Source organism: Montipora foliosa, chromosome 1, assembly GCF_036669935.1.
Source record: "Montipora foliosa isolate CH-2021 chromosome 1, ASM3666993v2, whole genome shotgun sequence".
In the NCBI taxonomy this organism is placed as follows: Eukaryota; Metazoa; Cnidaria; class Anthozoa; order Scleractinia; family Acroporidae; genus Montipora; species Montipora foliosa.
Genome location: NC_090869.1, coordinates 12521521 through 12536520, shown reverse-complemented (window position 1 = coordinate 12536520; position 15000 = coordinate 12521521). Strand labels below are relative to the sequence as shown.

Here is a 15000-nt window from a genome sequence, read left to right as displayed (position 1 = left end):
AATATCCTGATTAACTTCATTCACTTTGCTCACTGAGTCACTTATAAGCTGTAAGGGCGCGAACGGCCCCAGCAGTATAACGACGGGAGGCTCTTAACGCCTGTACAGGATGCATGTTCGTTGCAGGGTTACCCTGTGTGGTTTGGCACTGGTACCGTTTATCGGTAGATTGACCGACTCTAATGCAATATCATCAACTATCCTTCACTTCAACCATGAGCAAATTTCTCAAATTTGTTCATAGTCCGCGACAAAAGATTGTTCCTGGCATCCGCCAACTCTCACACTATAGGCATACGTACTCATCTCAACTACCGTCGACTACCATTAAACTTTTGGCCTGATAGTGGTCAAAATAAGCACCGTTTGACAACTGCTTCATACACCTAACACCGCTTATATTCTTCCAGTTTTTCATAGCAAATGGTTTAAACCCAGGAGTCGTATTCAAAGCTTGCTGAAGTAAGATCGTCGGGGTGAGCGTAGTCCTGACTAGGACTGTTGTTGGTAATAACATGGGCCTTAATCACAAGGTAGCCATGTTGAGTACCGAGGGATTAAAAACTCTTGTTTTGTCCCACCAAAACTCGTTCCCAAACATTTCAACTCGAGGCTCGGGGTACGAATTCTATTGTCTGTGGCCAATATGGCCGCCGCGTAAATAAGGCAAATTGACTAGAAAAACCTTAAATAACAATGACCACAACTAGGTTTTCTGAGCCCGCGAGACTGAGCACCCCCATAAAACCATTGTTATAACGAAAACCGCTGGTCAGCAACCTGGTTCTGGTCATTGTTGTCTAAGGTCTTCCAAATGACTAACGGTTTGGCAACCTGAACGGAAGTCATTCCAAGCGGAAGACATGACTTCCCTCACTTCCCATGACTTAGCGGAAGTCATGACTTCTCATGGCGATCTCAATTCATGAAATTTTCGCATGCTCTTCATTTAAGGAAATAATACGATGGTCGATCCATGCCCCTCCGTCTCTGAGGTTGGGAATCCAGTGCCAACCATCACACCTTCGCGCCCCCAAGGACTGTCGCAAATTCAAGAGATAAGACAATGTGGGTCAGTTACTCATTTGATGAAGAGCATTGGTGTTTACGGCATTTGCAATCTTTAGACAACGAGTGCTAGTTTCATACCTGAGCATGCGCACTTGGTAAAATTTCGGATGTCAAAGAATATTGTGCTGCAAAACATTTGCCAATGATTATTTAAGCAGTTGGAAAATGTTGTTATCACATTACCTTAAGCCGATCGGAGATAAATTCGTCCTTTGCTGTGATGTAGATGAAACGAAAATTCCAATTACTTTTCCTAAATACTATAAACATATGTTTCGAATGTTTTGAAGAACGTTTAGGAGCTAGACAGCAAGGTAGTAGTCTATAGACCACTTTCATAAATGGCGACCACTTTTACATTCTTTTGTATTTATGTCAATTAGATCTACTGGCCTCATTTACTTTTTTCTTTTTTTCGCAATTTATTTATTTATTTATTTATTTGTAACTTTAAAGAAAACGACAAAACTTTTAAGTTTGTAAAACATGTTTCGACAGAAACTTCTGTCATCTTCCGTTGATGTACAAAGCGTAGAAGTTGAATTTATAGGTAGGAAAAATGCTAATTATGCTAAAAACAATGAAATGTACATATCCATTTATTTATCCATTTATTTATTTGTGTGTGTGTTTTTGATGCTTGTAATGTTTTAAAATCTGGAAAAAAATTAAAATGCAAAAAAAAAAAAAAAAATTTGGGACGTCAAAGCTAAGGAGCATAGTCAGAGAGCAAAATTCATTCTCGCATTGGTAATTGTACTTTAATATTAAGTTCGCTGTAACCGACCTTCAAATTCGGCTCCGAAAAAGAATAATTACGAAAACGACATGTTCTTGCGGCTTTTTCAAGACCTGATAAGCCAGGAACGTAAGGATAGAGTTCTGTGAAAGCGACAGCGACAAACATGTCCCCACACTGAAGCTCACTATTGACTGACGCAAGGCAATCTGAGCGAAGTCACGTATAGCTTGCGCCCTGCGCGTTAACTGACGTGTTTGAAACTCTCTTTTGATGTTAACTGCCTGTAACGGTATACGACTTTTTGCAAAATATGTAGATCGAGATCCAAGTCGGACGGAAAGCATGCATACTCTACATACTAGCAGTTGTAGGCCTGGGTTTTTGCTGGAGGTTTGTCTTCTTTCCAGGACTTTCGCTTGTTTGTGAACGAACGTGGTACTGAAAGACAAAAACAAAAAAAAGTAGTCGAATTTAGATAGAAGGCAGAAACATTCGACTATCTGAGTATGTGTAAGCCGACTCGACAGCCAAAGGCATGGCGAATGAAAGTCAGGTAAAAACTGACAAATTAGAGAAGACCATACGAGACATGTACACGTACACACCTAGAAGATTTATTAATCACCTTCTGCAGTTGTTCTGTGAGAGCACTGCACAAACTTGACAGAACCAGCGTTAAAGCCTGCTTTTCACTAGCTGTATGCTTGTGCTTGTGAAAACGGGACGGTAAGCACAATGCAAGTTGTGATGTTCGTCCAATGAAAAAGACCTGTTCAAGATTCCACTCATGGAACTAGTGAATATTTGCCTCTGCGTCGTGTGCTTGTGCTTTGCGTCACAGTTTGTTTTCACTTGACACGAATCTCTTGTGCTTGCGCTTGCGTCGTTAGTAAAAACCAGGCTTAACCGGCTTTTACTTCGTGTAGAAGACGCACATGACGTAACATAAGCTTTAGGGGTCTTTAGGGATTTAGAATTCTGGTTAGGTATTGTTTCACGATTTTTGTTCTATTGTTCTACGTCATGTGTGTCTTCTACACGAAGTAAAAGCCGCTTAACTAGCGCCAGAAGCGATTCAAGAACCGGTCTCCGACGAAAGAAGAAAAATCGCAAGAAAAAACACAGACTTACGCGAGATGCCTTCTTCTTCTCTTTTGACACGTTTGCTTCGTCCCTGTGATGAATAAATAGATTATTTTTTGTGTACTGGATTTCGTGTTGTTGGCAGCGAACAAACAATACAATACAATACAATACAATATTCTTTATTTTGAGAGGGTAGTACATGATTAACCCAGTAATGAGTTTTCTAACACATGGCCCTCTGTATATACCACAGAAGACAGACCACAACACCGGGAACTACATGCCCTACTCTTTGCGACAAGTGTGCGGGTTCTTTTACGTCCCACAGGATTATGAACATTGAAGGATTGTGAGACGGGACCTCCGGCTTATCGTCCTTATCCGAGAAGACTAGAGAGTCTAACCATTTGCAGATGTAACCACAAAGGCAGCACTTTCTCCTCAGTTATTTAAAGACCCTGAGTGTTGGTCCGGCCGGAGTTGAACTCACGACCTCCCGCGTGACAGCCCGGTGCTCAACCAACTGAGCCACCGGTGCGCTAAGAAATAAACTACTTGAACAGAAAAATCTTAGGCTTCGTAATTTAAACCTCTTTAATTTGCATAAAACATTTTCTACTACTCGGAAGTCTAGTAAAAGAAATCATTGAGCTATTCAGCGTGTAATATTAGAGCGTACCGACTTGTGGAGTTCGACCTTCTCCTCGTTAAAAAGACATCATCACAACTCTGAAAAAAAAAACCCAGCAGAATCGTTGCTCATGAAGTCATCTCTCATAAAATCCGAAAAACACAACAACAATAAACAGTAGAAGTTTATACCTTTCGTTCCATTTCTTTGTCAACTACTGTTGAAGGGCCTGAAAATAAGACATGAAAACCTCTCAAAACTGGCCGCATGATAAAATCTTAAGTTGTTCATTTATCAGAGAAAATCAGTCTTATTCATACGACCTAATTAAAGTTGACGGTGCCGCTTATTTCCCTTTCGTAAACGGTTGATACCATTTTTAGTGGCGGATACTGTGCTTAGTAGCCAAAATTTCGGAACAAAATAGACCCAAGGTGGTTGAATTTTCAACTGACAAGACAGGACAAGAAGGGCGTCCGCAGTGGAAGGCAACCCGAAGGCTCCTTTTTCTTTAACTTCAACCGTAACTTACGCCATCGGTGGGCGCTACTCCTATCCCGTTGCATGCACAACTTAATAATAATAATAATAATAATAATAATAATAATAATAATAATAATAATAATAATTGAAAAATGAAGATGTGACAGAAGACGTAAAAATTTTATGGGACTGCACACTTCAGACAGATAAGATAATGGAACACTCTCGACCTGACATCGTAATTCTGTGCGTAAGACCAAGAGAATGTGTGTTGGTGGACATTGCATGCCACTTTGATACGAGGGTGAAAGAGAAAAAACAGGAAAAACTTGAAAAATACAATAATTTGCGATATGAAATTGGCCGAATCTGGGAGTGAAAAAGGATGAAGGTTTTCATTAATCTAGTCCTAGATTAAGTACTTTTTTCCTCATTTGAAAATGACAAGTCTCGTCCAAATGGCATCGCTTGTTTACGAAAGGGAAAATTGCGACGCCGAGTCTGGAAATCGAGCCCGGGCCACGTTGGTGGGAGGCAAGTACTCTCACCACTGCTCCCCAAATTAAGCCCAAATTGAGAAATTAAGCCTGCGAAATTATAATGGTGAATTAATTTGAATTACGTTGACTTTAAGGTTATTTTTAGACATTTTAATCAACTATTTCTATATTTATACAAAATGGTTGAATATGTAACTTTTTTGAAGTGTTGCCTGAGTAACTCGATAATGTAGTGGTGAGTGACGGACGCTGATAATCCAATAGCGTGGGTTCGATACGTTGTTTGGTCTTTTTTTTTTTTAAATTTGAAAAAAAACATCTTGTAACAGAAAAATTGTGTCGTTGAAATGGCAACGATCGTTTACGAAACGGAAATGCGCGACGGCGCCGACCCGGAGAACTTTAGCTTTCAGTACACAGTACACTTCTTGGGTGTCCTGTGTGCTGAAAGCTAAAGTTCTCCACGTCGGCGTCGTTGGCTTCGAGTCAAACGAAATTAACGGAGCGGATACTATTCTCAGATTTATTTGTAAGATAGGATGAGTGCTCAGATAACACGCTTTTCAAAGCCGCTCTCGATCAGATCCGTTTCGAAGTCACGGACTAACTTTGTAGGTTCTCAAAGTTATGATCGGTTCAAACCTTCGCGGGGTCGATCAGTCTCCAAATCTTGGGCACTGCTTACATGTCTCTGTTGATTGGAAGAAAAAGGTAACAATAAACTTGAACATGAATGGCAAGAATTAAGATTTATTGCCGTGGGTCGCTTCTGTTCGCGCCTGCCCTCTCCTCGTTACCGCTGTTACAAATATCCTCAAGAAAAAGCATGGGAATACAGCTGTATACCAATGAGAGAAGTGATCCTCGCTGGATCCTAGCTGGGCAATTCAAGCAACTGCCTTTCCGTTGAGGCCACCTGGAAATTTCAGGTGTCTGTAAGAGACAATTGATTAAATTGTCCAGCTAGAGCGGTTTTCAATTGAGTGTCGAAAGTAATTATCGAATTGCTTTGGTTTATGATTACTTTACTCAGTGATTGGTTCAAATTTCTCGCGCCACTTTTTCAACCAATCAGAAGTGAAACCAAAACCAATCGTGGCTTGCGTGTGCACATTTTCTCGCGCTTTGAGTCGGCTACCGTGTAATTACTTAGAGTTTTGATTGGTTTACTGGATTAATTGTCTCCGTCCTTTTTGATTGGCCAAAGTAATTAGTTTGGTTTTGGTTTCGCATTCAGTCATGATGTCAGTTTACATCACAGTTTTAGTGACTGAAAACAGTTTTTAAACCCTTATACTGCCATTTCTGCCATATTTATGCAGTTTCTACCTGGAAGCTCGAACTTTGTCAGTGATAAGTGTCACCAAGAAGGTTCATATTTTTGACAGTCAATGTGCTCTGCAGGCTGTTACCATGGTAACGCATCTAGATTAAAACAAGGCCTAAAGAATGTTTTATATTCCGCATTTATGCAAAATTCACTCATTATTTTCTTTAGCAGCAGGTCGTTTCGAATTTCGAATGGAATACGTGACACAATCTATCGGTTTAGAGTGTGTGTGTTTCCACAGATATCATTTTGCTTTCTAAATCACATTGAAGAATAATCCGGGCGAATGGACTTTCACTTCGGTTGAATAAGCCATCGGGCAAAACTACCGCAATTTGAATAAACTCACTCCTTAGAGGCCCGTCAACTGCAGCAAAGAATTACATTTTAGCAAATGAAGTACTTAAAGCGATTGAGTTTACATAAACGAAATTTTTTAACTTACTGTAGCGTCCAAATCTATACAGCTGTCATTTTCGCTTCTTTGTCTAACTGGTGTGATGAGTAAATCCTCAGAGGAGTCAAACTCAGCCAGTCTCTTCACACTGTCTTTCCTTGCTAAGTCGTCTGAGTGAAGCCGAAACAACACCGGTTTTCTGAACTTTGCTTGAAGTTCTTGCCTCTGCTGTTCAAGCTGTTCTCTTTCCTCAGCCCTCTCACGAGCTTGTTCTTCTCCTTTCGCCTAGAAGATCCGTTAGTTGAGGTCAATGCAAAAAACTAAGCTCTTTGCATTTAAAACTCGCAGGAATAAAATTACTGTGATTTTCATAATTCCGCGGAACGCTGTTACGGCCAAACTTCGTTTTGATTTTTATCAATCAAACTTCCGAAGCCAAGCCGAGAGTTGACCCGAAACCACGGATGCCGAAATCAGTTGATGCATGATGCATGACATAACCTACCAATCAGCATCTTTGGTTGCCACGGTACACTCGACGCCGATGGAAAGCGATGGAATCTGCACGAACCTTTTTTTCTGAAGAACCTCTGCAAAGATAACGTAATGGTATTCGAGCTGTGAACTAAACAAAAACTCGAATTCACTTTCCAGAGGCGGAGTCGATCTTCCCGGCTGTGTTCGGAAACTTGACTGAAGGAAGCCAACACGCAGTTTGACGCTTAGCGCTTGAAAAAGTTGAAGGTGAGATTCCGCAGAGTTATAAAAATCGCAGTAATATGATCGCAGCATTGTAAAGGGAAAATTGCATTAGCTCGTTTCTTTTACAGAACAGAAGTGTTTCAAACTGTCGGTCAATAGAAAATATATTCAATTATAAGGCACATAAGCCTGATTGGCCTCGCTGGGAAGAGCAAACTTCTGAATAAGTTTGGTACTTACACAAGGCCATTAGATTAGACATAGAAATGTTCGAAAGAAGACGGCCATCAAGAACTCAAGGCGGTTGGTTACCCCTAGGGGTTTTGAAGTTTCGATCTAGTTGACACACAAAGGTAAAATCCGACGTTATTACTACTTTCGTAAGGACACTTTAGATTGGAGTATGACTAGAGGTTTTCTCGACTAAGCATGCGCATTTTCCCTACTAAGCATGAGCAATAAATAAAACACATGAAATGATCATATATTTGAACAGCGGCAATTGAAATACATGAGAATTGAAGATCATCGCAGTTAAGGAGCAACTTAACCAGTTGCGAAGAAAGCCTGAGCTTGAACGGGGCTTGAAGCCATGTATGACCGTCCGATTGCACTGTTATTAAGCCAACTAGGAGCTTCGAGTTATGTCACGTAAGGTAAGTTCTCCCTTCATAGCCTGCGAACAAGCTCTCTGTTGAGGTTTCCCACGAGAGTTGTTTGTTTTGAGAGCGGCGAGCGAAGTGAGACGCGATACGATTGGGCGGAGAGGGAGAAATTTGCAGAGAGGGAGCGGAGAGGGAGAACTTTGCGGAGTCATGAATCACACTAATCGATGGCATTTCAGTCATCGCAGCAAGCTCTGCCTCTCCGCCCCGCCCCAATCCTCTCGCGGCTCGCTTCGCTCGCCGCTCTCGAAACAAAGAACTCTCGTGCGCAACCTCAACAGAGAGTTTGCTCAAGGGCTATCCCTTCACGGCTCAGCCACTGTTCATTCCAGAGAAGTTGCTTTTGCTCCCATAATAAGGAAGCCAGTTCACGAAACAACCAATGTATGAAAAACAAAACAGTCGTTGCCCACACCTACCTGTAGTAATTGTAAAGTGTTGGCTTGGACAAAAGATGCATCAGTCTGGTGTTGTTTGACAGGGCTGAGTGACATAAGCTCTTCATCAAGCAGTTCTTCCCTGTCACGCATGTAGAGCAACTGCTTGGCTCGCAGTTCAAGCTCCTCTTGACGATACATGCGATTGAGAAGGCCTATTACCAGTCTGGCCCAGCTATTGAGAGCTCTCGACTACAACAAAAATGGGTATCCTTCATTCAGCGTGCAGATTTAAGCTAGTCTGGGTCAGACATGTGCAAAGAGAGAAGTCATCCTCACACTTAGCTCGACTATTTAAGGACGTTCACACCCAAAATGTTCCCACGTACAGAATTTTTTAAAACTTGCCACGCAGAAAGGTAATGATCTACTTTTGCCAAAAAGGCAAAAAAAACAAAAAATGGGGGGTCACCGTGCTTGTTTTCGAGATCATGAGGTGCACTTTTATGAGCTTGCGTTACTTTTAGACGAACATAGCTCACAACTGTCAGCAAAAAAAGAGCCACATTAATAAAATTTAGATCAGGTAAATGTACTCAATTCAACAGAACTAATATAACCAAATAAACTTTTGCAGCTGATGTCTTTTTCTGTGGTGAAATAGACCTTGAAAAACGATACACATTAGTCTAAGAAAGAAAATTTCGGTCGCACGAGAGCATAAAAGGCGAAATATTTGTAACTTCTCACGTACAGATTGTTTTTGTTTTTTGTTAAAATGGACAAAATCAGGAAATGAAGTGATCTACGGAAAGAAAAAAAATGGGGTCACCGAGCATTCAAAAGAGTAAAATTGCTGTGAAGTTCTCAAAGCGATTGTCTATTCGCATTGTGACGTCATTGCGTGACATTTCCGAGAAGACCTGGGTCTACAGCTATCCCATGATGCCACACGCTTTCACGTTCCATTCTTGTGGAAATTGTTTGCGCCTTTAGCATCGTGTTTACCTTCATGGTCTGCGATGCATGACGTGTGCGTGACATGCGCGAAAAAAATGCGCAGTAGCAATGGGCACGAACGTCCTTAAGCAATTGTCTCTTATAGCACCTGAAAAATTAAGGTGGCTTCAATGGGATTAAAACCCATGACCTCTGCGATGCCAGTGCAATGCTCTACCAACTGAGCTATGAAGCCACACAGCAGGGAGCAGGCCAATTTATTGGGCTCCTGTGTTCCCATGAAAGGACTCAATGAAATAAATGTATACGTTTTTTGTCTATAATCCGCACTATTATATATTTATAAGGGTACAACGTGTCACCTTGGGTGTAGCTGTAAATGCATTCAAGTCTGTGTTTCTCTGAATCTTTGGTGGGGCTACACCTGCCAGGTACAAAGATGATAAAACTGTGATTTGATTTCCAACACGATTTTGTCACCAGCTACTCTGAGCTTCTTTTGTCTCACCAGACAATTGTAAGGGTCATTCAATAATATGACAAGTCTCAAAAGAGATTGCATCACACCATCTCCCCTCTGCAACAAGCCAAAAGAATGTAATCTAGGCCAGAGAAATGCTAGCACTAATGCACAAATCATGTCTGAGAGGAGCATTTTTTGAGAAAAGCTTGGACCTAAAGTAGGATTTTAAGTAGATAGGTTGTGGGTTTCTATAAAACCTGTCTGTGTAGCAAGTGCTGCCACACTGAGAAAAGTCCTGGAGAGATTTTCTTTAACTGGGTGGTCTCAAAATGAAAAAAAAAACACTTATCCTGATTCTTCTATTGTCTCAATTTTTGCCCGGCAAGAATCTGTTCGTACGTAAACGTTTGCTACACAGGCCAAAAATCCTGATAGAGAAAAAGTCATTGCATAAATTGCCTTACCAACAATATTGGAAACATGAATCGATGCAGTTTCATCTCCTTGCCATGCCCTATTCATTGAAAAAGTAAACTTTAAATCAACTTCCGGCAAAGGCAATCTGCAAGGACATGCAAACATTTTGGAAAATTCCAAAATGAGTCATTAGATACCAAGCCATTCTGCCACAGTCTTCATCGCAAAATGACCAAATCCTTTATGAGATTTGGAATCGACAACCAATGCATGGGTGAAATGCCCTAAGGCAGGGCCAAGGTTGGCAAATGCCTGACCTGTGGGACATGTAACCCTAGACACCCCAGTCTACAAATGCCCTGCAGTTGCCAAGCAGATGGGGGGAAGGGGCATCTGGTATTGACTTCTGCATACATTCGAGGATAAACGAAATCTATGAAAGTTTGTCTTACCTACGAACTAGATAAATAACACACTGAAGTTGATCTCGAACTTTTTGAGTTTCAACTTGGCTTTGCAACAGTTCCAACTTCAATTTGTTCACCAAATCTCTCAGAGCCTCACACTCCTTTGATGAGCTTCGGCGCCTGTCTTTATCCGTTACTCCTCTATTCATCATTGCACCAGTGGCGCTGTGAATGACGGGGTTAGTCCGTGCATACAAAACTAGGAACCACTGAGAAAAATTGACAGCTTCGGCGGAATGAGAGAAGTCAGAAATTGTATGATAACAGGCATGAATTGTATTTGTCAGAGTTCCTCGTTGTCCTCTTTACCACAAACGGACGCTGTACGTTGCAAAATAGCAAAATACTCCCAGAAAAATTCTAGTATTTAAGTTGTTACTGATGTGAATATTGCCCTCAATGCGTCCGCCATTTTGATTGCTATCAAGAAAAGCTGCTGGTCTTACTAGCAAATATCTCGGGCTCAGTGACATGAACTATGAGGCGATCTGAGGCGACTGAAGAATGAACTTTGAGGAAAAAGCAAGATATTTTGTCGACACTTTCCAAGATTTCACCCGCGATCAACAGAACGACGTATTGAGACAAATCCTGCTGAAATGCCAGGTTTGTATTAACTTGTAACAGATTTATAATGCAGCCATAACCCCCATCGGTTCATTGGTGGAGTATCAATCCAGTCGAATATCGCAGGTTAGACTCCTGCAAGGAGCATTTGCAATTGTTTAGAGTGTCTCCACTCACTATTGACAAAAATACATTTCTTTATCTATAAATTTTTTGCTTGGTGTTCCTGTTATTGTTCAAACTCAAGTTGAACGTTGACTAAATCTTTAGCAGTACTTCATGCGCCGATCAAATCGAAACTTCAACATGGGGAATTTGACCCTTGCCTGCGTGGGGTGGGGAAAATTGAACCAGAAGTGTCAAATTTCAAATGATTTTTTTTTTTCGGGCACTGAATAGAAGTTGCTAACAGCTATAAAACCGGCAGGTATCTTTTGCAGGTTGCAGGTTAAAATTTAATTATATAACTGGAAAACCGCTGGCGCTTAAAAGAAAGGTAAAGCGATAGACTTACCATGACTGTTACATGAATAGCTAACCTTAGGCCTAATTAGGCCTAAAGAAAAGTTTTTAAGGCCTATGGTTAGCTGTTCATATAACAGTCACGGTAAGTCTATCGCTTTACCTTGCTTTTAAGTGCCAGCGGTTTTCCAGTTATAACTAAATTTCAACCTGCAACCTGCAAAAAATACCTGCTGCTATAAAACACTTGTTTGGACGAGATGGAAGAGTTTAAAGGAAGAGATGTAGCATTTGTGAGTGATCCAATCCAATCCAATCTTTAATTAAAAGTTCAAAGGCTCTTTAATTGGCAAAATGCTTTTGTTTATTTGATTTTCAATTGCCTTAACAACAAATTTGTCACTAATGTGAGAGTGTGTTACCAAATGCAAAAGTCATTCCTGGAATAGATCAAAAACATTTTCAGTGGCTATTAGACCAACTGATGTTACTATGGTAATGAAAAATTGGCGCATTAAAAAATCTTGTTCTCTAAAAATCTTGGCAAATATGTAGTTCTTCCTGAACTATTTTGTCAAGATCTTTGAAAAAGGTTGAATAATATTACATGTGTAAATCAATATTTGAGGTTCCACTGATAGTTCTTTTAGTATTGATCTTCACATTTTATTGTAAGATGAGTTTTTTTGCCAGGGATGGTTTTGTGCAATTGGGAAAGACAACCTCTTTTGGTTTATGCACCAAACCCTGCATGGTTGCATTTGTAGCGCTCAGTAGTTCTGGTATAGATCGGTCTACTGTGATATCTGAGACTACTGAGAAATTTTCTTGTTATATGTTTTTTTCAGCCATTACAACTCAGGCTTCTTTACAATGAGTTAAAACCGCTGTTGGCTGTTGATTTTGTTGCATCTCTCCCAAAAGAGCTGGTAGAACGAATCTTTTCGTTTCTTTCAGTGGAATCATTGTGCCGTATTGCACAGTGCAACAGGCTATGGAGGGAAAGATCTAACCACAATACCATTTGGTAATGACTAATGGCAACCTGATTAATTTACTTTTTGTGAATAATTGTGTATCCTGTCAGTGTACATGTTTTTTATGATTATGAAGACTACTTATGCATTATTAATTTGTAATTTGAAGGTAGGGAGGGGGTGTATAGGCTACTTCACCCTTGCTTTTTTCCTTCAAATGGCTAATTTTCTTATGAACCACCCCTTAAGGTGGCTCATTGACCAGTAAAATAATGCATGACTGGTTCCATGGGTACCTAGCCCCCTCCCCCCTTACAATGTGGATTAGAATCTGGGAAACATTTGGAAATGCTGCAGTTTGCTTCAACATTGCTTGGGGAGGGAAGGCACTTGAGAGACCGCTACATGTGGGAAATTAAGTACAAAATACAAGGTATTAACCTTTAACTGAAATGATTTTTGCACTCATTGTTAATGCTGTCCCAAGACATTTTGTCCAGGACTGTAGAATCTTCCAGGGTTAGACAGGGTAAAATCAATATTATTTTTAAGTGCAGTGTAGCTGTTTTTGAAGAGAAAGGTTGCTTGTTTTGAAGAAACATGTTGAAAGATGATTTATTATAATTGCCACTCAGTCAAATATTCAAACTTAAGGTAAAGTCTGCTACGAGCCTGGAAGGCCCATCAGGCCGGTGCTTATCTCCGGATTCTGTAGCATGAAGCGACTAGGAGTATTTCTACTCCCTCCTGGATGGTATGCCAGTCCATCACAGGGTTATATAACTCCCCCCGCATTAGATTCACCTGTACCCATTTATACACCTGGGTGGAGAGAGGCACCGTGAGAGTAAAATGTCCCTGGCCAGGACCCAAACAAGGACCACTCGATCCGGAGTCGAGCGCACTAACCATGGGGCCACCCATGCAGTGGCCTCATGGTTAGAGTGCGATTTTTCATGAATTATGCGATTTTTTGTGACTTTAGGTTTATTATGTGAAATCGCAACATTGCATAATATCAGAACCCCTGACTAGTACTTACGTTATTAGATTTCAAGTGATGTCTTGTGATTTTCATATATTCCTTTCCAAGGTATCAATTTTGTGTTCAAAATGGGTGGGACAGATTTGGTGAAGATCTTTTACAAGAGCCTCATGCAGCATCTTCACAAGTGTCTCACATTCCATCAACAGATGGCATCTGTCTGAAGCCTGCTACATGCAGATGGAAGAATATTTACATTCGTGCCCTCTCGCTCGAAAAAAATTGGGCACAGGGAAGGTACACTGTTGCACCACTCCTCAAGGGACACAGGGAGCCCATTACCTGTATGGATTGCAATGGTGATTTTCTGATGGATTTTTTCTTTTTGATTCTTATCATCAAACGTGTCTTTTTTCAAGATTGTCCTCCTTTGTTACACCTTGTTACCATAGCTGCTAATTGAAATGTTTTTGTGGTAGTGCACTGTAACTGCACTATACACTATGTAAACCCAGGTTGTAAGAGTGTAAGTCCGAAGTGACAATAGGCCCACAGCGCATGCATAACTCATGAAAATAAACATTGGAAACGTGCATGAGTTTCGACAGATGAGCCCCAAAATCGACAAGAATTTGTGACGCTGATGAATAACAACGCAGCTGCTATTTCCAAAATGATGGAATTACCTGGTGAGAAATAACCTCTTCTAGGAGGGTGAATTTCTGACTTTGCAGAAACAATGGTCAACCTAAAGAGTTGGGCGATTGTGATCTTTGTGTTGAATTTGCACGTTTCTTGTCAAACTTTATAACACTTGAAAGAAAAAAAAGCCAACTAACAAAAACAAAAACTCGGTGTCTTGCCTTGACACATATGTATCCTTTCTTTCGCGAGTTGTTAGTAAACACGCAATATAACTTGATTGTGGCGGCCGCTGAAATCTATGTTTTGCATAAAGCACTAACGGCTAACAAAATCTTCACCTTGCTTAGTTCACATTTTTGGAGCTTTAAAATAGAATTTACGGTCATTTGTTCCTGCCAGAAAGTCGTATATTTTGAGGTCTCACATCCAGAAACTGACCCTACCGGACAGGGCTTAACTTCAGTGAAATTTTGTCTTGGAAAGCTATGAGAGGCTTGTGGTGATAAAGAAGTTGCAAGGGAACTTTAAAATGATCAACATGTCAGCCTCGAAGCCAATGTTTCTCAATTCTCTTTCATTTTCTTCAATCTTTCTGGGTTTAGTATTTTACTAGTAACCACACCTCTTCTCATGGGCTATCATTACCTAAGACATCTACCATGGCACTACAATGATATACGGTGCCAAAACAACTTGAATCTCTTGGAAAACAAAACACATCTCAGTTGACAGTTATGGAATAAAGCACTGTGTTACTGCACGACCACACATATGCAATGTGTGCCTATTTTTATATATTTGCATCGAACTTCGTGTATATAAACTGGCTGGAAATTTTCTTATCTCATTTATCTCAGGCAGCACGTTGGTTTCAGGCTCATCCGATAATACTGTACGAGTATGGGATGTCAAAACTAACCAGTGTGTTCATGTTCTGGGTTCTCCACATACTGACTCTGTCAGATGCGTGCAACTCCAGGTAAAGTACAATAGTGTACTTGTATATGTATAATGTTCAGTGGTGTCATTTGGAATATTGAATAAAGTCAAAAACTTGTAAGTTAATATTAAAT

General features: G+C 40.5%; 2 protein-coding genes and 1 non-coding gene across 8 annotated transcripts in view; 1 reads left to right on the top strand and 2 right to left on the bottom strand.

The window, feature by feature from the left end:
* The window catches only part of LOC137985103 (TBC1 domain family member 31-like), a 13363-nt gene extending 2647 nt beyond the window's left edge, over positions 1–10716 (bottom strand). Inside the window, exons 1-10 of the mRNA XM_068832619.1 lie at positions 10277–10716; positions 9872–9921; positions 9307–9368; positions 8027–8236; positions 6289–6525; positions 5156–5204; positions 3722–3759; positions 3579–3628; positions 2945–2987; positions 2173–2251 (exon numbers count right to left, since the gene is read on the bottom strand). Of these exons, the coding sequence (XP_068688720.1) occupies positions 2173–2251; positions 2945–2987; positions 3579–3628; positions 3722–3759; positions 5156–5204; positions 6289–6525; positions 8027–8236; positions 9307–9368; positions 9872–9921; positions 10277–10443 (985 nt within the window). The 5' untranslated portion in view covers positions 10444–10716. The remainder of the gene's footprint in view (positions 1–2172; positions 2252–2944; positions 2988–3578; positions 3629–3721; positions 3760–5155; positions 5205–6288; positions 6526–8026; positions 8237–9306; positions 9369–9871; positions 9922–10276) is intronic.
* Trnaa-ggc (transfer RNA alanine (anticodon GGC)) lies at positions 9107–9179 on the bottom strand. Its single transcript has one exon. It is a non-coding gene; the product is annotated as a tRNA-Ala (tRNA).
* A 25-nt stretch (positions 10717–10741) lies between the features above and the next one.
* Positions 10742–15000, top strand: part of LOC137984622 (F-box/WD repeat-containing protein 7-like) — an 18397-nt gene continuing 14138 nt past the window's right edge. For 4 of the 6 annotated variants that reach the window (XR_011119162.1, XR_011119167.1, XM_068831863.1 and 1 more), the window contains exons 1-4: positions 10742–10897; positions 12169–12347; positions 13391–13641; positions 14785–14906. Coding sequence is in view for 4 of the 6 variants with exons in the window: in XM_068831863.1 (XP_068687964.1) it covers positions 10796–10897; positions 12169–12347; positions 13391–13641; positions 14785–14906 (654 nt within the window). In the remaining 2 variants the exon portion in view is untranslated. The remainder of the gene's footprint in view (positions 10898–12168; positions 12348–13390; positions 13642–14784; positions 14907–15000) is intronic. The other 2 variants (XM_068832157.1, XM_068832078.1) reach the window with 2 other exon arrangements.